Source organism: Thermobia domestica, chromosome 10 (genome assembly GCF_964235325.1).
Source record: "Thermobia domestica chromosome 10, izTheDome1.hap1.1, whole genome shotgun sequence".
NCBI classification, from domain to species: domain Eukaryota; kingdom Metazoa; phylum Arthropoda; class Insecta; order Zygentoma; family Lepismatidae; genus Thermobia; species Thermobia domestica.
In genome coordinates this window covers 37,735,404-37,759,188 of record NC_137463.1, presented here as the reverse complement: position 1 = coordinate 37,759,188, position 23,785 = coordinate 37,735,404, and the positions used below count along the sequence as shown (strand labels likewise).

At 35.7% G+C, this 23,785-nt stretch overlaps 1 protein-coding gene across 2 annotated transcripts in view; it reads right to left on the bottom strand.

Moving 5' to 3' along the window:
* LOC145661965 (methyl farnesoate epoxidase-like) overlaps positions 1-23,785 on the bottom strand; it is a 188,674-nt gene that overhangs the window by 23,960 nt on the left and 140,929 nt on the right. For both annotated transcript variants that reach the window (XM_081727313.1, XM_081727315.1), the window contains exons 3-4: positions 8,066-8,314; positions 5,839-6,257 (exon numbers count right to left, since the gene is read on the bottom strand). In XM_081727313.1, coding sequence (XP_081583439.1) covers positions 5,839-6,257; positions 8,066-8,314 — 668 coding nt within the window. The remainder of the gene's footprint in view (positions 1-5,838; positions 6,258-8,065; positions 8,315-23,785) is intronic.

Genomic DNA, 23,785 nt, shown 5'->3' with positions numbered 1-23,785 from the left:
TTTGGGGGACAAGAGCAAAATTAAATAGAGTTTCATCACTTGATTGAATACGTATAAGGTACTTCCTGTAGACGTGGAAATTTGAAATTTGCAGCAAAGTACGATTTATGATGAAAGTAAAAGAAAACATTGCAAAACTGGAAATTTCCCCCTCCAAGGAAGACAAATTAGGGGACAAGGACAAAATTAAATATAATTACATCGTAAAATTGTCGGACGAAATTATATTTCCTTACGTTGATTGGCTCAAATACCTACAGGATACTTCTTGCAGACATGGAAACTTTAAAATTGGCACAAAAATGTACAAGGATTTTTGGTACAAATAAACGAAAACTCTGAAAGATCGAAATTTCCCTCCCAAGGAGGAAATTTAGGAGCCGAGGCAAAATTACATTATGTTTCTTCATTAGTGTCAAAGCCTCTAGGGTATTTCCTCTAGGCATGGAAAGTTGGAAATTGCGACAAAATAATGTAGGACTTGTGGTACAATTAACGAAAAAATAAAGAAAGAAAATGGGAAAGTTTACCGTGTAAGGAGAAAAATTAGAGTTTAAGTGCAAAATTTTCTATAGTTACGTTACTTGACATATATCTATATCGTACTTCCTGTAGACACGGCAACTTAAAATTTGACACAAGTATGAGATTTGTAATACAAATAAAGAAAGCTGGGCATTCTCCTCAAGAATTAAAGCTAAGGGACAAGTGGAAAATTAAAGATAGTTTCACCACTTGATTCAACCCCTGTTGGGTACTTCCTCTAGATATGAAAACTTGAAACTTGGGAGAAATGTAGGATTTGTGATGCAGGTGAAGGTAATAAACGGAAAACGGGAAATTTCCCCCTCCTAGAAAGAAAAGAATTATAGGGCAAGTGCGAAATTAAAGACAGTTACATCACTTGATTCAAAATCTGTAGGGTACTTTTTCTAGACATAGAAATTTGAAATTTAGCAAGGGGGTAAGATTTATAATGCAGGTAAAGAAAAACATGGAAAATGGAAATTTTCTCAGTTCCTCCCACAAGAAGGAAAATTAGGTAACAAGCGGAAAATTTCATTTTGTGGATTGGCTGACCCAAAACTTATAGAGTACTCCTTGTAGGTATATTGTACACTGAGAAAAAAACATATGTGGTGTGCGTAAAATCGTATGTTACATTTGTAAGTCCTGTAGTTTTTGGACTTAACGTACAGCAAACGTGTAACTTTAACTCATATTTCATGATACTTTCTGTATAAGTGTTCCATCTGTACGTACTTGCCGCATGCAGACCTATAGGCGGCCAGGATCTCAAATACAAATGGACGTATATAACATATAGCTGACGAAGGTAACATACAGTAACATACATATATGTATGTAATATATGGAAGACTGTTAGATAGACATCTCGCAAGGGCAGTGCCTATGTAGCATACCAATAACGTATGCTCCGTACTGAGTTATGTAGTAAGCAAGAGGATTCCGTATATTTGTATATACAATATACCGCTGTCCGGAAAACGGATTTCTCTTAGTGTAACTTGAAATTTGGCACAAATGTAGGGTTTGTCATAGAAGTAAAAGGAAAGAATCCGATAATTGAAAATTTCCTCTTCCAAAGAGGAAAATTAGGGGCCAAGCTAAAAATTGCATTTTCTTGCGTCACTTTACTCAAAACGTAAAGGGTATTTTTTGTAGAAATGAAAATTTGAAATTTGGTGCAAGTGTAGAATTTTTGATACAAATAAAGATAACTTAATTTGTATTATCCACATAAGGACTATGAAGTAATAGGAGCTTACAACATTAGAAATAAGGGTTATCTGCGTCACAACATTTATGAACACTGATATAAATGAGCATAATGCATAACGGAAAGTCGTGAAAAAATAGTGTAAAGAAGTGGGTTGCGTTTCAGATTGAAAAACTACGACATATTTTTGAAACATAGAAATCCAGTATTTAACTCAAAAATGTTAAATTTAGTACCGTAAATTGGGTACACTTTGGCCCTTTTTTTCTTTTTTTAATTTTCAAAATTCCCATTCTAACATCTCTTAAGATTAGGGAGGTAATTTAGTGACATTTCTCCATTTAAAATGCAATCATTTGGCTTTCTTTTGAAAGCAGTAAACACTCAGTGTGACTAAGAATAATGATAATAATTCAAATTTTTTGATGCTATGCAAGATTTTTCATTATTGGGGTAACCTTAGCCCATTTATCACAATGACTAATGAATACACGAAAGTATTGTTGTAGCACTGTATTTAAGAAGCAGAAGTGAAGAACAGGGTATTATAAATACATTTGTGAAATTATCAATGTTTTAACTCAATTTAAATCGAATCAAAAATATTGTCTGATGAAAATATTTGTATTCTACTTGGGTGAATACGAAACCTCTATAAAGAACGCTACAAATTTCTGAATGCTTAACTTAAAAATACCGATATTACAAAACTTATGGGTGAAATCACTTTGTTCAATTTAGAGGGAAACAAAAATATCGTTCAATGAAATTCTCTCTAAGTGGATGAATACTTAACAACCGAAAATAAGAGCACAATATTCTTTATTACGGAAGAATACTTTATCGGTACCATACTGCTCAGTTTTAGGAAGAAAATTCTTGCAATTCAGGCTCTATATAATATCCTCTTTTAGAAGCTAGTGGGGTTAATTTTCCTCATTACATAGCACCATTTGTACACCATTACATCTTTAATATTGGGTCATTTCAAACACAGAAAATATGGGCCAATGTTGCCCCGAAAATTGGGCCAATGTGACCCCACGCAATTAAACGCTTAATAATTTGTACGTAATTGAACAAACATTTAAGGCGTTAGCTTATTAATATTCGTTAATGAACATATTTTTATTTTCGACTGACTTGTGCATTCAGGATATGTCACTTCAATGCAATGAACAAAAATTCTGGAACGTGAAATATGATAAATCTTTACTTGCTAACAATTGCTAGCATTTTGCTCACCACGTTCTGGTAACAAATCACTACCGCCAATATTCATGTGTTCTCAATGTAATACTTCGATCCACAACTATTCTTACTGATAGAAACCATAATAACCATGTAGAAAGAAAACAAATCTTTCTCTTCCTTAGGGCCAAAGTTGTCTTTAAAGGGCCAAAATATACCCAGTTTACGGTACTATTTCTGATTTCAATAGGTCGAAGATAATCGGGGAATAGGTCTCGGGGAAACACAATGGTATGTCACATTTTCTAACTTTCGAGTGAACTGAAGAAAGATTTTCAACATTTCCATAAAATTAAATGCAATAACACATACCAAACAGGTTTCCCTGCATCTTCAGGTACATTTCCAAAATTAAACTACCTACATGCTGTTCTGTGATTTGATCCCACTCATTCCACCTAATGACCCAATTTCACCGGCAGCAGGCACACAGTAGCTCAGTGGTACCCTCTCCGCTGGCCTAGTGTCTAGCACGTGCAGCTTTCGTGTACGGGGTCTCGAGTTCGATTCACGATAGGAGAGCTTTTGAAATTTTGACTCTCTTCAATATTTGTGTTTTCGTTTCCCTCTTGTTTTGGACTACTGGAAAAAAAGACCTAAATGAAGTAAAACATGGTAGTTAGGTATTCAAGTTACTGAGGTACGTTCGGTAAATCAGTTAATTTTAAAGAAAAAGTGGTAGAGCGCCTTTGGCAGAAGAAAAGTGGTAGTGGGGGGTCCTTGGTTCTATCCCTGCCCAAGTAAGTTTGTGGTGGACAACATCGTGTCCGTGGGTTTTCTCAGGGTATTCCCGTTTGCTCCCTCTTTCTCATTTCACCAATACTTCCATCATGATTCACTTACCTTAATCATCGTCTACTTTTGGTGGTTCGAACGAGACAAGATTTGTGGCTGTCTCGTCTCGAAAATGTGCTGTAAAAGTGATGTCTCGACTCGAAAAATGTATATATTTCTCTATTGGAAGAGTCTGTCTCGACTCGAATTTTGTCAGGAAAATCTTGTCTCGATTCGTCTCGTGCGCATCCCTATCCCCCTTAGCCTAAAGGGCATAATCGTGGGACGTTAAACTGAAAGATTTCTATTTCAATTTCAACGGGGATGGGGTTTACTATTATAATCCTCCGAGCTCCTTGTATCTAATTTTGTAACTGCGATCAACCAATCACTTCTCGGCGTTGCTTATTGATTTTGCTCTGATACCTATCAAGTTATGGGTGATTGAATATTCCTTCTGTAAGACTTTTCGTATTTGTTTCCATAGTTTGGAAGTCTAAAACTGACTCGAACAAACGTAATGGTGGATCACTAGTTGTTCTCGGTGCTATGCTAAACGCTGCTTGAAGAATGCAGCGTTGTCAGTGTGGAGTGTTTACTGATGCCAGATAAAAAACAAAGGAAGTAATCACGGAATTCTCCTTGGATACTTACTGGAGAAATTAGTTTTCGACTCTTACCGCACTCGTACACAGGTAGGTTCCGCTTCTCGAACTGCAACGCTAGAATCCAGGAATTTTCTTCTTGTGACCAGCGTTGCCAGACTTAGCAGATCGAAATTATGCTAGATTGGGTCAAATTATGCTAGATTCTCATAATTACTAATTCAGGAGTTTTAAAAGAAATGAAATAAAAACGAAGTTGAGATACGATAACATAACTTAAAATACGCAGAGCGCAAGAATGCGTGGGTAGAACTCAATACTTCACGTACCAAAGCATTAACTCAACTAAACTAGTGCAGTCATTGCCAGACTCAATGGCGTATATATCGTATACATGAATACAAAGTGTTTGTTTACATATTATGAAAGAAAATTACCTCGCAGCATAAGCAGAGTTTGGAATTGTCTGCTAAGGGGGCGAGGGGCAGATATTTGGTCGGTCTCGGACCTTTTGTTTCAGGAATAAAGATGATCATGAAGTCAGAAATAAAGATGGTGAAGTTGTCAAAAAGTTGGGGGGGAGAATGGCATCTATAGCTCCGCCCATGCCTCGCAGTTAAAGGTTTAGAAAACCATCGGTGGAGCCACAAAAAAAAAAAAAAAAAAAAAAAAAAGCCCAAAGCCATTTCTAACTTACTTCGGAAAATAAGACTGTCTGTCTGGTTTATCGACTGTATGAATCAATGGAAGAGGATACATTTCTGCCGTTCTTTTTCTTCCCACGACCAACTTCTTTCTCATCTCCAGGTTTTACGGCTTTTTGATAAACTTGCTGAAATTATGCTAGATTTGGGCAGGATGCTAAAAGCAAGATGCTAGATGCTAAAGACATGCAAATTATGCTAGATCTGGCAACGCTGCTTGTGACTACCACAGTAAATGTACAAATTTGGCAACAACGCATTATTGCGTTCTGCGCAATTTTCTTCTCAAAATCTATTTCCTTCAATGTAAATTAATATTTAAATAAAATGTGAAACATAACACGAAAAACAGTCAAACAATATATCTATTTCGTAATAAGATTGTCAGTTTAAAATACTTTACACACACAAGTAAATATTTCATAACACTGGGCATTCTTAGTAAGATCTAGCAACAAGTGCCATCTTGTGTGCTCATTGTAAAACGAACAAAATATTTTCTTTTATTTGTTACCTTTTACAATATCAGAAGACACAACCAAATGAATCAGTGTCTTATGTTATAGCTGAACTATAACTCTATTTTATAGTGCAATATTTATAGCATGTAACGTTTCATTGCATAGTAGTTAAGGGAATGAGCTAAAATATGTACTGACTTCCGGGTGGTGATCCACCTAAAAATAAAAGAGCAATTTGGATTAAATCGTAATAATAAACTATTGCAAGAATTACCAAAGTTTTAAAATGTTAAATCAAGTACCTTCATTTCACCTAAGAACTGTTTTCCTATTGCTCTTGCAGCAGTGTAGCCAGAAAATTCTGGTGCAACATATTGAAAAAAGGGTATGATATCCAGCAGGACTCCTGACTTCAACTTAGCTTTTATATTTTTCTTTTGAAGATCAAACTGCCTCAATAACTCCGGGTCATCATATTTGTAACCGTATCCTCCAATGATACGCCACGCAACGCTTATAACAGGGGCGTAAAATACGGTCTTCATTGGTATTCCTGAAGGACCCATGTTTTTGGACTTTTCTTTAAAATAAGAGACCGTGCAGAAAGCTTCCTCAACTATCGCTTGTTCCATGCTTTTATTACCAAATCCAACTTCTCGTAAGATTTTGGCGCACATTGATTTCCTGGCGTACCACACTTCTCCACTGTTAAACATTATACCTATAAGAAAGATGAAAAAAGCAAGTGCCAATATCCAATCTTACTTTGTAACAACGGAATTATATAGCATATTGGTAGAAAAGTTCAAATATATATTTATATTATTACTGTTGTAAGAAGGGAATGCCATTATTGTAACCCATATGAAAGTACAGGGATAATCAAAACGAAAAATGGATAAAGATTCAGGAAGCCAAGATTAAGGGTAATTAATTTAAACTTGCGTTCAACTAACAAGTATTCTACTGACAATCAAATTTTCTTTTCTGTTCTACAAGTGTTCGATATGACCGCCATTTGCAGCACAAATAACACCAATGTAATACAAGTATTCCTCAAATCCATGCTGTCGTCTAATATTTGTTCCTTGGTACAAACATTCACAGTCTTTTATCTGTCGACGAACTACAGTCAAATTTAGAGGATGAAGTTTGTTGAATCGTTTTAGAAAAGTACGTTCCACCATGGGAACCGAATCGTTGTTTAACCTTTTGGGGACCTTTGGTACCATGGCAAATCTGTACCATGGCGTTGACCTTCGGAATTTGCTTTATAAATGTCTAGTAAAGCTTTTCACACCGGGTTTTTTGCATTCATTCAAGCGAGGAGATACCAAAGGATATGTTCATGGGCACCTTGCAGTCACGCGTGCGATGCCTGGGTCAGTGACGCCACAAACATGGACGAAGGAAAACAGAAAAAGGTAAATTTTAGAGCCGGCAAATCCCGGCAAATAGCTATTAATCCTAGGATCATCCTCCGTACCTCGTTGCGTTTGTAATGAAGGAATGTTTCCAACTGTACCACTCAAATTTCCCTATTACGTTCCAGAAGCAAAAATATCCTACCCAAAGCGGAGAAAAGGGAATTTTCTCAGATTGTTTCCCTTTTCGGAAATTCCTACCCACAGGTGCATGATAGGGGCATGCAAGTGGTACGATTGTAAACGATGCTTCTTAACAACCAAATTAGGTACTAACCATAACCCTAGAATAAATAGTCTTGGTGCTTGAGCTGACTTACTAAATTTCCCTACCCATTTTTTAGTAATAATTACTAATGCATTTTTGAATAACAATACATTCCACATGAACCAAAAGTGTAATCGCTAATTTCCAGAACATTGGGAAAAATGATTTACTTATTGTTTCGCTTGTCATACCCAGTGACAAACCATACCATCGCAACTGGAGATTGGTCGCTATGACAATGCTGGTAGATGGCGTTCATACGATTGAGTATTAGCCTACGCGTGTACTGCGGTCATTGCTGTACAGAAACGTTTAAATTGCCCTTGTCAATAAAAACGTCTTACAAATAATACACTGAATTATATGATTAGGATCATCTATAAATCATAATATTTCAACAAGAAGAATGTTGACGATTTTTACAAAATGTAACATCTATGGTCTCCTTTCGTATCAGTTTGCGTAAACGCAATGCAACATTTGCTTTCTACTTTGCAATTTTCGGTATTAAATACTGACTTTGCAATGTGACAAACATGTTGAGTTTGCAATCATTTTGTATTATGTAATATGCATTTAGTATTTATACGCAAACCGTTGTGGACGATCGAAGGCTGCACTTTCGTTTTCATAGATTCACAACTAGAAGTTATTAATCTGTATTTGGTGTTGCATTGCTGTCCATAAATATCAAGTAAACTGAAACGCAATGAGTTCCCTAACCGCAAGAACATTTCCATAAGAAACTTGAAGGCAATTAACTTGCATTCGTAGATTTTACAGTTTGTAATTATAGGGACTAATTGTAAAACACGTATAATTTTTCCAGGTACTTACTACCATTTCCATTGTGAATAAATTGATGAGCTGGTTCGACGCGACGTCCTTGCATTTTCTTATTCGTCAGCACACTCTCAATGGCTGATTTCCCATTAACAGAGACGTGTAAGATCCTTGATTGCCGAACTGCAAAAATCGGTCCATAATCTTTCCATGCTTCCTCCATCATGCGAACAAATGATCGGGTTTTTAACCAATAAGCAATACACAAATGAAGATGGCCTATCACTGGTAAAACTTGTGGTGCTGTAACGAAATCAAGACAAGGCTAATGGAAACTTTAGCAATAAGCACAATTTATTGTTTTCAATTGCTTAGATTTTCAAGCTTTGATTCGTCTATATTATATATTAATGATGTAAGTTATTTTTAATACCTTCAAAAGCTAGAGTAGAAATTTGATAAGTGCGAGGGTTGCTGGGAAAATTTCTGCAATCAACATGAAAAAAATGACGTAGAATTGAGGACCGTTTCGTTTTTTTCAAAACTCGATAGAGCAACTTTTGAGAAATGGAGGTATGGGATAGGTATGCTTTTAATGCTACCAATCTAGCTGTGAAATCAGAATTCTCAAATCTCGAAATGTGTATAGAATACTAAATCATGAGCGTTGCTTTCAGAACTCGATAAAGGTTTTGTATACACGACTCCAAGGGTGCATTACCACCTGCAATTCTTTTCCTGCAATAGCAGGCAACCCCAAAAGCTCGGCGGTTGGGTTGGTTGCGAATTCGAAAGGCGCTGGACCAAACCTCAATTTTGTAATAAATAAATCAGTGTGGCAAACTGCAAATAAGGGAATAAAACAAATTGTTAAAAATGACAATAATATTATTGTGACGGAGATGGATGACATCAAAAGTTACAAAATGATCTTACTTAAGCAGTTCAAACAAGATGAATGGCAAGAAACATATATCAGAGGAAAGCATTTCTCTCCTCACCTCCCAAAAAAAGAATCTCATAAAAAAGAAAAAGTTACATAAAGTTACGTAAGTTTTAATATAAAAGTCCCACTCTATATTGTGAAAGTTGACACCCGAAAGGCAAGAACAACTGAACCAAAATCAATGAAATTGTGCACAGATATTGTAGACGTAAAAGGAGGGAATACGAGTTTCGTATTTTCATGGAAAAAACGGCTGGGTGGCGCACGGACTCCTCCAAACCTTTGATCACGAAATATCAAAACTGCTAGTAACAGTATGTCAGAAATGTGTAAAAGACATGAAGAATTGCAACGGAACTTTTTGTATTGAAAATACGGGAAACTAAAGGAATACGGAAGTAAAATTTTCACAGATATTACATACGTAAAATGAGGATACGAGTTTCGTATTTCCTTGGCAAAAACGGCCGCGTGGGATACGTACCCCTCCAAATATTTGACCACGAAAAATAAAAAGTTCTAGTAACAATATGTCAAATATGTGTAAAGGACATGAAGAATTGCAACGAAACTTGGTGTATGAACAATACGCAAAAAATAAAAGAATACCTTTTTTTTAATGTTCTGCAGGAAAACGGTTTTATGGGGCAAAAGAACCCACCCCAAAAGTTTGAAATTTGATGCTGGAAAAGCAAGAAGAAGTGAACCGAAGTGAGTGAAATTTAGCACACATATTGTGAAAATAAAATGTGGGAATACTAGTTCCGTATTTCCTGAAAAAAGCTGTTAGGTGGGGCACGGACCTCTCCAAACATTTGCTTAGGAAATATCAAAAATGCTAGTAACAGTATGTCAGATTTGTATAAAGGACATGTAGAATACCAATGAAACTTTATGTACGGGCAATACGCAAAAAATGTAGAAGGGTTTTTTCTGCGGTAACACGATTTTAGGGGCAAAAGCTCTCACACAAAATTATGAAAGTTGACGCCGGAAAGGCAAAAGGAAGTGAACCGAAGTGAATCAAATTGTGCACGGACATTGTACACATAAAATGAGGGAATATGGGTTTGCAATTTTCCTGGAGAAAAGGGGTGGGTGCGACACGGACCCTCCCTAACGTTTGATCACAAAATATCAAAAATGCTAGTATGTCAGATATGTGTCAAGGACATGAAGAATTGCAACAGAACTTTGTGTATGGACAATACGCAAAAAGTAAACGAATACAGGTTTTTCTAAGTTCAGCGGGAAAATGGTTTTAAGGGGCAAAAGCTCCCACCCTAAAGTTTGAAACTTAAGCTCGAAAGGCAAAAATAAGTGAACCGAAGTGAGTGCAAATGTGCACATATATTGTAGACATAAAATGAGGATACGGGTTTCATATTTTCCTGGAGAAAATGGTAATGTGGGGCACGGAACCCTCCAAACCTTTGATCACAAAAAATTAAAATGCTAATAACAGTATGTAGAAAGTGTATAAAGGACATGAAGAATTGCAATGAAACTTTTTGTATGGATAATACGCCAGAAATGAAGTACTACGGGTTCTTTTATGTTCTGCTGAAAAATGGTATTAGGGGGCAAATGTTCCCACACAAAATTTTGAAAATTGACGCCCGAAAGGCAAAAAGAAATGAACCGAAGTAAATGAATTTCTACACAGATATTCTAGACGTAAAATGAGGGAATACGGTTTCCTATTTTCCTGGAAAAAAGGGTATGGTGCTGCATGGACACCTCAAAACCTGTGATCACGAAATACTAAAAGTGCTACCAACAGTATGTCAGATGTGTGCAAACAACATGAAGAATTCCAACACAACTTTGTGTATTAACAATACGCAAAAAATGAATACTTCTTTTTGTTCTGCGGAAAAACGGTTTCAGGGGCAAAAGCCACCACCCGAAATTTTGAAAGTTGACATTCGAAAGGCAAGAAGAAGTGAGCCGAAGTGAATGAAATTGTGTACAGATATTGCAGACGTGAAATGAGGATACGAGTTTTGTATTTTCCTGGAAAAAACAGTAGGGTGGTACACAGACCCCTCCAAACCTTTGATCACGAAAAATCAAAAGTAATAGTAACAGTATGTCAGATGTGTGTAAGGGAAATGAAGAATTGCAACATAACTTTGTGTATGGACAATACGCAGAAGTAAATGAATACGGGTTTTTATGTTCTGCGGGAAAATGTTTTTTTTGGGGGGAAACCACCCAAACAAAATTTTGAATGTTGACTCCCAAAAGGCAAAAAGAAGTGAACCGAAGGGAGTGAAATTGTGCACAGATATTGTAGACATAAAGTGAGTGATTACGTGTTTCGTATTTTCCTGGAGAAATCGGTTGGGTGGGGCACCTACCGCTCCAAACCTTTGATCACAAAAAATGAAAAATGCTAGTAACAATATGTCAGATGTGTGTAAAAGACATGAAGAATTGCAACAAAACTTTTTGTATGGACAAAAAAATAAAGGAATATGTTTTTTTCTTTTTTGCGGAAAGACGGTTTTAGGGACAAAACAACCCAAAACCAAAATTTTGAAAGTTGACGCGCGAAAGGTAAGAAGAAATGAACTGAAGTGAATGAAATTTGGACAGATATTGTAGACACAAAATTAGGGAATACGGTTTTCGTATTTTCCTGGAAGAAACGATTAGGTGGGGCATGGACCCCTCCAAACCCTTCATCACAAAATATCAAAATATCTAGTAACAGTATATCAGATGTGTGTAACGGACATGAAGAATTGCATCAAACTGCGTGTACGGGCAATACGCAAAAAATAAACGAATACATTTTTGAATTTTGGTTAAAAACGGTTTTGGTTGGCAAAAGCCCCCGTCTACAATTTTGGAATTTGACCCCAAAAGACAAGAAGAAGTGGACCGAAGCGAATAAAATGTGCACTAATATTGTAGAGGTAAGGTGAGGGAATAAGTGTTTCGTATTTTCCTGAAAGAAAAAAAAACTTGTGAGGGAACCGAGGCGTTGAGTTGCGGGAGAAGTGGACCGAAGCGAAAGCAATTGTATGTAGATATTGGATATGTAAAATATGGCCTTCAGTGTTTCACAAGTGTCGTGTCTCCATCCGATTTCTTCAAATTTGGCAGATCAAGTAACACCAAACACAAACAGTAAATCGTATTTTATAGTATTTCAGGAGGCACCTTTAACCCTTGCAATGTTTTTTCAGCATAAAGAAAAACACGTGTCGAGTTATCTCCAGTTTGCTATTGATATGCCAAATTTGAAGCAAAACGGATAGCAACACTTGAGAAACACGAGAGCCCTTATTTTACATATAATATCTACACACAATTTGATTTGCTAGAGTCCACTCCTTTCTGAGCTATTACGGTAGTATTTCCTTTTTCTCGGTTGGGATCTACGCCCGAACACTGTTTTTCCGCAAAAATTTAAACATGTTTCATATACTGTTTTGCAAATAGTCTCTTTACGAAGTTTCGTTGCAATTCTCCATATTCTTTAGGAACTTTAGCGTATGCTTATTTGCACTTTTGATATTCCGTAATCAACGGTTAGAAGGTCCGTGCCTCACTCAACCGCTTTTCCCAGAAAAATACGAAACCCAATTATCTCATTTTTCGTCTACAATATCTGCGCATAATTTCATTTTATTCGGTGCACTTCTTCCTGCATTTTGTGTCTCAAATTTCAAAATTTGGGGTGGGGTCTTTTGCCCCTAAAACCGTTTTTTCCGCAGAAAATAAAAGAAAAACCGTATTCATTTATTGTTTTGCGTATTGTCCCTACATAATGTGTCGTTCCAATTCGTCATGTCCTTCAAACACTTCTCTTATTAGCAGTTTTGATATTTCACGATCAAAGTTCTGGAGGTGTGTGTGTCCCACCTAAACAGTTTTCTTTTTTTATCAGGAAAATAAAAATTCCATCATTTTATGTCGACAATATCTGTGCACAATTTCATTCACTTCGGTTCACTTCCTCTGACCTTCGGGCCTTAACTTTCAAAATTTTGGGTGATAGCTTTTGCCTTCTGAAACCGTTTTTCAGCACAAAATAAAAAACCCGTATTCCTTTATTTTTTGATATGTTGTTTATACACAAAGTTTCGTTGCAATTCTTTGTGTCCTTTACACACATTTGTCATATTGTTATCACTTTCAATATTTCGTGATTAAAATTTTGGAGGGGTCCGATCCCCACCTAACCGTTTTTTGCAGGAAAATACGAAACACGTGTTCCTTTATTTTATGTCTGCAATATGTGTGTGAAATTTCATTTACCTCGGTTTCCTTGGTTTTTGCCTTTGGGGCGTTAATTTTCAAAATTGTGGGTGGGGTCTTTTGCCCCTTAAAACCGTTTTTCCGCAGAAAATAAGAAACACGTATTCGTTTATTTCATGTGTAATATGTACCTTCGAAATTTTATTAAAATCGGAGTGTTACATTTCAGAAGTGTTGCTTGTTAATAATAATATTTCTTTAAAATTGTATGAACAAATAGAGGGAATTAAAGCGAAAAATTGGGATCAATTGGAACTTTCGGCTCTTACCATCATTGAAAGAAATGACAGCAAAGTATTTGGATGCAAGGTAGACATGAAATTTAAAACTGAGATTTAACTATATTTCTGTCATGATTTTAATGCACACTGCGAAGTTCTTAAATGCTAATTAAGTCAGGATTTCACATCCAAATTAAGTTGCAACATAATAATTCTTGTTAGAAAACCCGAATCGGCAATGCGAATTTAAGATTAGCCGATACTTTAGATAGCATGGGAAAAAGGTGAAGAGTGTAACCTAAGTTTGCGGCCAAGAGGGTTGCGAGGCGATTTAATAAATTGGATGTCTTCTACTCGGCGGAGTCCTCCTCAACTGTTTCATTTTGTTTTAAAACAAAACATTTTTGTCATGAGTTACATTTAGGGATGCGCACGAGACGAATCGAGATAGGATTTTCCTGATAAAATTCGAGTCGAGACACGGCACTTCCAATAGATATATATACATTTTTCGAGTCGAGACATCACTTTTACAGCACATTTTCGAGACGAGACAGCCACAAATCTTGTCTCGTGCGCATTTCTAGTTACATTAGCACACACTACATGAGTGACAATTTATATTATGATAGAATATACTATGAGCATTAATAGAAAAAGTGTAGACACTCGATAATTATTTTACGTAGTAAGATTTCAATAGATTCAATGCTTGATCGTGCCGTGTATGAAGTTATGAAATATGAATTTTTTTCAACAGGCGCGGATCCAAGAGGATTTTATATGGTCTACAGCCCCCCCATAACACTCAGGTATACACTGGATAGAGTGGGTTTCAATCCTACTTTATTTACACTGGGTAAAGTTGGAAACTATGGTTTAGTTCATCCCTTGACCATATCCTGGTTCTGTAGTGTTAATATCTGGTCAGAACTTGCTGTTCTAGAAGCCTCAAGTTCATACGCGATAAAATAGTATTTCTGTATTATGCACCTTTTTAAACTATTTTCAATATTTGTATGTATCTTCAGATAAACCCTCCTCGAAAAGTTTGATTTATTGGATACTGTATTTCTGACGATGCTTCCATTATCAAATAGTGTATGTAGTTTTATTTAACATAGAATTGCATACGCCAAAACAGTAGAAAACATTCTCATTGTTTTAACTTTTCTTGAGTTGATTTTGAGCTTAACGTCCCTTTCAGCAGCGAAGCTATATGAAACGTGGACCTACTAATTAACGTCGAATCCGAATCACATAAACTCCCACCGGGAATCGAACCTGGGTCTTCCATGTGTTAGCTTTACTTGAATTTGGGCTCGAACGCTCTCAAGCGGATTTAAGACGGTAGATTTGCCACCCCTGAGTTTTTCAATGAATGTATTTCTTAGTAATTATTTTAATTTTACTTTTGAAAAGGTGTAAGCATTTTGCTTTTTTTTTAAAAAAATCCTTGAATTATACGTAGTCAGTGTTGAATACAGGTTTCATTTTTGTACGTGGCAATAGTAACTTCCATGGTCCCGTCTCTTCTACCTCTAGACACAGAAATATTGTTTTTAATAACCGCCAAATTACGATTTTTATCAATAAAGAGTAGCTGTCCTACTAACTCTTGTATCGATATCCTGAACGGTAGGTAGCGGCATGACGTCACGCCGTCCCCCATGCCTATCTTTGCCCATTGTCATTTCTTAGGAACTGTGGGGACGCCGTACACATTTTTTGGAGGTGGGGGACGGCGTCCCTGCATTCTCAAGCACTTTTACTTCTGCTGCTAAGTATTAATTGCTGGAAGGACTAACGAAAAATATTATGTGGTAATACTACTACTACTACTACTACTACTACTACTACTAATAATAATAATAATAATAATAATAATAATAATATAGGATCTGAATGATAAAGATATTTTTTAACTTTCTAATACAATCCCTGTGGGCTTTCGTAAATCTGGATGTATTGTTTTTATGAGGAATAAAGAGGCTTCAAACAACAACGATTTGTATAAAAGTGTTATCAGGTGTTTTACAAAGTAAGCAACTCACAACTGACCTTGTGTCTGTTTTTTATTAGCACAATGCTACAAGGCACAGAAGCCTGCGGGCATTTTGCTTTTTTTTTGCCTGAGTGTAGCTTCAGTACTAAAATCAAGACTTTCGTACTGTCGTTGGCACGTGTCGAATCAGCTTGTTTGCTGTACGATGTTTTGCCTTCAGGCGATCGAGTAGATAGCTAGCTAGAAGAGTCAAGAAAGAAAGAAATAAGAAAAACGATATGCTTGTTTCATGGAGATATGCTTCCTTCTTGGCATTAAGTGTTTGAAAACCAAAACTGTTCTGAGTATTCATTTTATTTCCATAATAAGTATAAAAGGAAATGTTAATTCTCGTATATAGTAGGGGAAAAACTGAGGGGGAACGCGAAAGGAACGTTATATATATAATAACATAGCATGTTTCTTTCCAAAATTTTATAAAAAACTATTTATTTTATAGAGATCAAAATTCGGTCAATGTTTATTAGTATTAATATTGCATGTTCACTTTTACTTTTTCTTGCTAAGGTAATATTAGAGCGCGTTAATTAAAAATTAATTTTCTTCCATTTAAAAGCTGTTTAAGATGTTGGCCGCATTTTGCAACAGTGCAGAAAGGAAGATAACCAGGTAGATTTCGTTCTTTCTCTGCCCTCACTAGGTCACGTGCGTGAACTTAGTGTTGTCCGCGGAGAAAAAGAAACCGGTGGAATGCACATTGACAGCAGATAAGAGCAAAGTGTGTTTTGTCTCTCTTCATAGATCGTAGAGATTTCCTTGATTTTACGTAAACATCTCCGCGAATAATTACCTGTACAGGAATATTGCAGCTAACAACGTACGACAGTTTCAGAAAATCTGTCTATGTTGTTTTCAAGTGAGGGAAGTCTATTCATCTTATAAAATCAGTTTCGAACTGTAGAGCGTAGAGCAAACTCGCTTATTTCTTGCATCAACTGACAAAAGTTTACATACAGATCAAAGAGAAGTCTTAGAAAAACGGACGACATACTAAATGCTGGTACTTACTGTCTGTTAGGTATATTTATATCAAAATTGTCTAATAAATCTAGAAATGAGTAAAAATAAAGAACGGTCCGTACGACTCTTTTACTATATATATATATATATATATATATATATATTATTTACATATCTGCGTTTTGAATGGCATCCAGAATTTTTTCTTTTCTTTCCAATTCCTTTTCCTTTTCTTTCCTTTTCCAATTCTTTTCCTTTTTTTAAAAATCAAACTTGAGACTACAGGGGCCTATGTCTCAAAACTACTAGTCTTCTAATGCTAGTGAAACTTCTCAAAATCAAATATTTTACAATTGCATATACTGTAAAAGAGCGGCAAATTAAAATTGTCAGCAATAGTACTTAGAAATGAATTTTACTATTATTCTAGTATTTCTGCGTCATGATATTTGATGGATTCTGAAAAAAAATTACAAGACGAGTAGTCTTGAGAAATAGACCGCTGCTGTGTTAGACACACACACACAACTGACGAGTAAATTTAAATGCATTAATTAATATTTATTTTAGAAAACGAAATGTCAAATGGAGCCGAAAGGCCATTTTATACCGAAACATTAATAACAAAGGAAAAGAAATGTGGAAATCAGGCAGAGCATATGTGGGGAGTACATCATCCTGGTGATATTCGCGTGGTGGGACAGAAGAAAATTGTGGGTGAACTTTAATAATAATAAAAAAATGCTTCTGGATATCACTTATTGATTTTGCTCTATGGATCTATGGATTTGATTTTAGTTTGATTTCAGCTTCGAGTACCGTTCAGCAGGTATACACTATATGAGACTATACGAGACTATATGAGACATGGACCTACAGTGAGGGAATACGAACCCACCGGAAATCGATCCCGGGTTTCTCGCGCCAAAGACGCGTATGCTATCCACATAGGCCTGAGGGAGCTCTATGAAGCTATAGGGATCAATATTGAAACTGGAAGAGTAAAATTGTTTTACCATTTCCGGTTTCAGTAGAGAGAAATAGGTGAAGACGGTATTTTTCCTAAGATGCTCAATCGATTTTCGAAAACTGTCGCTATCTACTACCAATTTATTTTTATGACGATCAATGTTAAAAACGAAAACGGATTATTCCTACCATTTCTGATTTCAATGCAGGATTAACGGAAGAAAGAAAGGTTATTCTTGAGACGTTGTTTGAATTCCCGAACACTTCTCGACCTCTCTGACAGTTTTTACTCTATGAAACTCAATATTGAAACCGGAAATAGTAGTAAATTTCTACCACTTCCGGTTTTAATAATGAGATACGGTATAGGTGGTAAATTTTCTTGACGTTGAATCGATTTCCGAAATCCCCTCGTCCCTAGTTATTTCCATCTTTGATTTATGGCCATTAATGTTGAAACTGGTTGAAGTCGATTTTTACCACTTACGGTTTAAATATAAGGTTGTTGGAGGAGACGGATACGGAACCTATTCTTGGGGTGGTGAATGGATTCCAGAAAACTGCTTCTCGATATATCTTATCATCTTTGCTCTATGAAAATCAATATTGAAACTGGAAGTAGTAGTACATTTCTACCAGTTCCGGTTTTGATAGAAAGGTAGGGGTAGAAATGGCACATTTTTGAGGGACATTGAATCAACTCCCTAAACTTGCTTGTCGCTAGCTATTATAGTTTTTGAATTATGACCCGCAAGTAGTCGATATCTATCACTTCCGATTTATATAGAAGATTGACGGAGGAGATGGAACCTATTCTTATGACGCTAAATCTATTCCGGAAAATCCTTCTCAATATTTTTTTACCGCTTTTGGTCTGATACCTGTGAACAGGCAAAGCCGGTCTATTAGACTTCCAATACTTATGCATAACATCCTTTGGAAGTATAATAAACACAGAAAGAAGAAATATTATTCATTAAATCTATTTTCGTAAAGATTAAGGATAGGGGAATTTCAAGAATTCTTTTTACATCAGTTATTATGCTCTGAATAATAAGGGGGACCATGGTGGCTCAGTTGTAGAGTGCTCACCTCTGGTGTATGAGGTTCCAGGTTCGATTTCAGCTCGCGCCAAGTAAGCTGTGTGGTGAACAAACGCCATGTGCGTGGGTTTTCTTGGGGTGCTCACGTTTCTCTCACTTTCTTCATTACAGCATTTCGTGTTCATTCTCATCATCACAGTCTCCTTTAGTGTATCCGGTATAACAGTGGGATGTAAAACTAAAGGATTTCATTTCATTTCTAAATAATAACCTAATGCATTCTACAGCGTTCTATTCTTGGCTAATAACCAATAATAGCGTACAGATTGATGATATGCTTGGAAATTGATATGCCATAAAATCGACTATTCATGCACAAAATGCACCAACATCTTCCAGCTAGTCACTACAAGCAAGAATGATATCTGCTTCGTTCAGATAATGTTCCTCATGAGACGAGACGAAAAGTAAGATTTTCTCGTCTCGTCTCCTAACTTTAATAGGTCTCGCCTCGTCCCGATCATTGAAGACTTTTTTCGCTCTTGTCTCGAAATTTTAGTGCTGAGTTTTGTTAATTTGTGTTTTAAAAATTTATGTCTTATTTTTTCTTAATTTCAACTAGGAGTTTTCACAATCGTTCCGCGTCACGATTGTTCCACGAATAGTGTGATATAAGAACATTTAAACCACATTTATTATAGGAGTAAATTGTGTAATGACTAGGATATTTTAAACGTAGATAAGTGCTCTTCATATTGCTTTTATATCATCATTTGTGTTGTGCGTATGATGCGAAAACGTAATAATGAAATTATTTCTGTGGGTATTAGTCCAATAGCCCGTAAATACGCCACTGATCAAAAGATATTTTTCATAACTTTTAGTCCATAAATACAAGTTACACTTCATAGTTTTACTAAATACGTATGTTCATTGCATTGTTCATATAGAACAATATCATGGTGATGGAACAAACTTTCTATTGCTGTATCTCAGTTATATGAGTTGCAAGTTATCCGCCTACATCAGCGTTTCCCAACCGGTGTGCCGCGGCACACTGGTGTGCCGCGAATGGACCGCAGGTGTGCCGCGAGGAAATTGAAACAAAATTATGAATTCTATAGCAACCAAATTGCAAGACATAGGAAAAAATATACATTTTTGTATTTCACATACTATGAATTTCTACCATGGAAAAAATTACTGTAATTGTAATATATTATTCTACATCTATTACTGTGTAGCAGACGGTATTTCGGCTCGTACACATTTCCACGGTTAGCTGCTATGTTACGCTTCAATTGAGAGTCATACTAACACCGAGAAATGGAAGCACTTGTACGGTACGCGTCAAGTGAACCTTCGTAGAACACTCATTCGCACGTGAATGACAGAACAACACTTTGTTCATCAGCTGTGTTTTGACTTCGACGCATCGCAAGCTGTATGATTGCAATAATATGAAAAGGTTTTGGTTAAAACAGCAAAGTTAAAAATACAAGACATTTGTTTGTTCGTTCGTTATTTAGTGATCTTCGTTCTTAGTGAAAGGTTGGATACAGTTTTCGAAAAAGAAAGCGTATTTTTTAAAAATCTCAGTCCTATATTTTATTGCAATTGTTTTCTATTTTAAAATTAGAATAAAAAAATAAGGATTATGAATTAGCATAGGGGAAAACCAGTGATCGAGCTTTCATCTCTGTGAGAAGATCAGTAATCACAGAAAAAAAACATAGTATTTTATATTTGCAAATAATAATAACAATATCTATGAGTGTGCCGCGAGAATTCAAGTTACACCCGTAGTGTGCCGCAAGTTAAAAAAGGTTGGGAAACGCTGGCCTACATAAATAAGTTCTTCGTTTTTGAGTTGACGGGTTTTATCTGTAAATTTTCCAAAACAAATGGCCACCTAATTCTTGTTCTGTCTCTCTATTTAATTAAATTATTTGGTGAGCGTGAAATGTAAAGATCTATTTTCGACGCAAGTGTTAATAAGCCGGGAAGTAACTACTTATCTATCTTTCTTTTCCTCTTTTAAAAATTAATAAAATCACTTATGTTCTGTCTTTTAGTTTATTTATAATAATTATTATTACTTTCAAAGTGTACAGTGAATATTTTAAATATATATTTTAAACATTCTATACAGAAGAAATCGCTAATGCAAGGTTTGGTCCCGCAAGAGTTTATATGGCTAAGTTTTATCCCTCGAGGATCTAGCCAGGCTAGATTTCGTCTGGCAAGATCTCCTTTATGTGAGATTCTCGCCAGGCGAGATTGTGGGCGGTGAGATTTTGATTGGGATGTTTCATTCGCAAATCATCAACAAATTTGGGTGGATATACGGACCAATATAGGCCTAGCTTTCTGTGGATATATTTTTATTGATTTCATGCAACTTGTGATCATTCCTCTGCGATAAGGCCATTACTTTTCATGTGTCGACCAAATGTGATTGAGAATTTGATAAGATTCCTCAGCGGAAAATAATAATTCCAGTTTGCGACCAACCGGTACTTTGTTCTTTATATAAATCAGCAGAGTAGAAGTGATACACATTACAGGTATTTTTCTCTAAAATTATGAAGTGTTATGAACTACGTAGGGAAAACAAGAATAAACATCTCTTCAAAACTGACGCAATTGTAGATTCCTAATAAGTAACGTAACGTTGGTCAGAGAACTGAGTCAAAATACTATAACACACACACACACACACACACACACACATATATATATATATATATATATATATATATATATATATATATATATATATATATATATATATCGACTGTTCCATAATTCGTGTAATTTTCTACAGCACTGGGAGAAGATGAAGTTTTCACACTTTTAATATAAAATGTGCCACTCTTATTGAGAAATATCTGAATTTTTCGAATTTCTAAAGGAAATAGGAGAAAATTGCTGTTTAGCCCCTCATTTGGGAGTGTAAACATAGAAGTTCATTTTCCTAATAGGAGATTCAATGTTAAATTTTGGAAGCAGTTTTCTCCAATAATTATTCGTAAAGATTTTGGGGAAAATGAGTTGTATTTGTTACGAAATCCAAAAACACTCATTCACAAAGCTAGTAAAGCCGTCTGAAACATTATTTTGGGAAGGCCCCCCCTTTCGGGGTGCAAGGGGCGTAAAAAGCTGGTGGGTGATGTGTTACCAAAATCATAAAATTTATTTTCGGAGTGGCAGTAAACGTCAGATTAATCACGAATGTCACAGAATCAATGCTCCAATGCTCCTTACATGTGAGAGTGACTGATAATGGGGCTACAGCCCCCTTTCAAAAGTATAAAAATCACAATAAATATCCTTAGTAGGGACATACGAGATGAAAGTATTTTTTTTATTTAATGTGAAATTTGGCGTCATTGTAGCAAAAGAGTATGCATTTTTGAAATCTGGAATGCTATTTTGGTAACGCACCGCCTTAGGGGGGGCACAGGGGGCGAAGCATCTGATGATTGATCTTTATAAAAATTCAAAATTTTGTTCCGGAAATGCCAGTAAGCGTCAGATTATTCAAAAATGTCACAGAATTAATATTCTAATGCTCCTTGCATGTGCCAGTAACTTATGTGGGGCTATAGCCCCCTTTCAAAAATAAAAACATCACCATTTATATCCCTAGTAGAGACATACGAGAAGAATGTTTTTTTTCAATTAATGTGAAACTCGGCGTCGGGTTAGCAAAAAGCTATGCATTTATCAAATCTGTAATATTTGTTTTGGTAATGTACCGCCTTAGGGGGCACAGGGGTGAAGCATAAGTTATTGGATCTTTTTAAAGTTTCAAATTGTATTTTGGAAAATCCAATGTGTGTCAGATTGATCACAAATAATACAAAATTAATATTCCGATGCTCCTTGCATGTGCCAGTGAGTGATATTGAGCTACAGCCACCCTTCCAAAAATCACATAATTTACGGTAAATATCCTTAGTAGGAAAGTGCGGGAAGGAGGTAAATATGCTTTACAATTAATGTGCAATTTGTCATTATTGTAGAAAAATATTTTGATTTTTTTAAAATTTCGAACCTAGCGTAAATGAATATTGTCTGTCAGTGTAACAGATTGAGGATATAGTTTCGTTTTTTTTTTTTTTTTTTGCATCACTGGAATATAATCAAAGAATTTTGTGTTTTTAAAAACTAAACTAAAGTAAAAACAAAATTTTATTCTTCTTATAGCATAAAATCATACATAAAGTTACCAGCATATTTTTCGCACACTTAAGCAAACCAGCTCGAAATAGAACACAAAATGACAATGGAAAATGCCACAGGTACCACGAACGAAAAGAGAAGTAATATTTTAAAAATTAAAATATTGTTTTCTTTATTCATAGAAAAAGCGTATCTTTTCCCTACTTCTTCCACCATAACTTTATGATCGCACTTTTCACGTACTAGCCTACTCGTATACTGCACATGTAAGCACATCAGGAAATTGTATATTATGGACACATGGTTATAGTAAAAACAAATGTCTCGCGAGGGATAAGGATTAGGTTGAGTCAGGCTATACCAAACTCAAGAAAACATATTATCCCTTTCTAAAAACAACACTTTTCTTTGGCTCCGTTGTCATTAACTAAATTGCTTAAAGATTTCATTAATCTAAGTGTAAGACAGATAAAATGAACTTACTTTATTCGGCATTCTCTCGTAAACGAGCAAGACATGGATGAATTCATTCATGTCTTAATGCGATTTACTAGAGCCACTGTGAACACCTTCTCCAACATATCTGGATGACTACGCTCTGGACAATCCTTTGTTTTATGTTTCCCAATAAGGAGGAATGGACGTAATAAAATTCCAGACACATGCACCATCATAGATACAAGCGAAAGTGTGTTATTGTATTTTCTAACTAAAAATGCAAATTTACCTATGTCACACTCCCATTAGGCAAAATAAATTCTGAGTCCACGACCCTTAAAGAAATCCACATATGGGTATTATCTTATTGTCACAAACATTTATTTTCTAAAAAATAATGCCAAATTTCACATTGTAAAAAAATGCTTCTGCCAGTAGGTCTTTCCGTAAGAATAATCATATTGAATTTATGATGCTTTTCAAAGATAGCTGTAGTAACATATTAGTCACTGGCACATAAAAGCACTACGGAGTATTAATTCTGCGCATCTTGCAACTAATTTAACCCTCATGAGCACTCCCAAAATAAAGTTTGGAATTTCTATCAGCCCACTCCCTATGATCCCCAAAAGTACCAAATTACCCTCCGTGCCCAAAATAATATTCCAGATT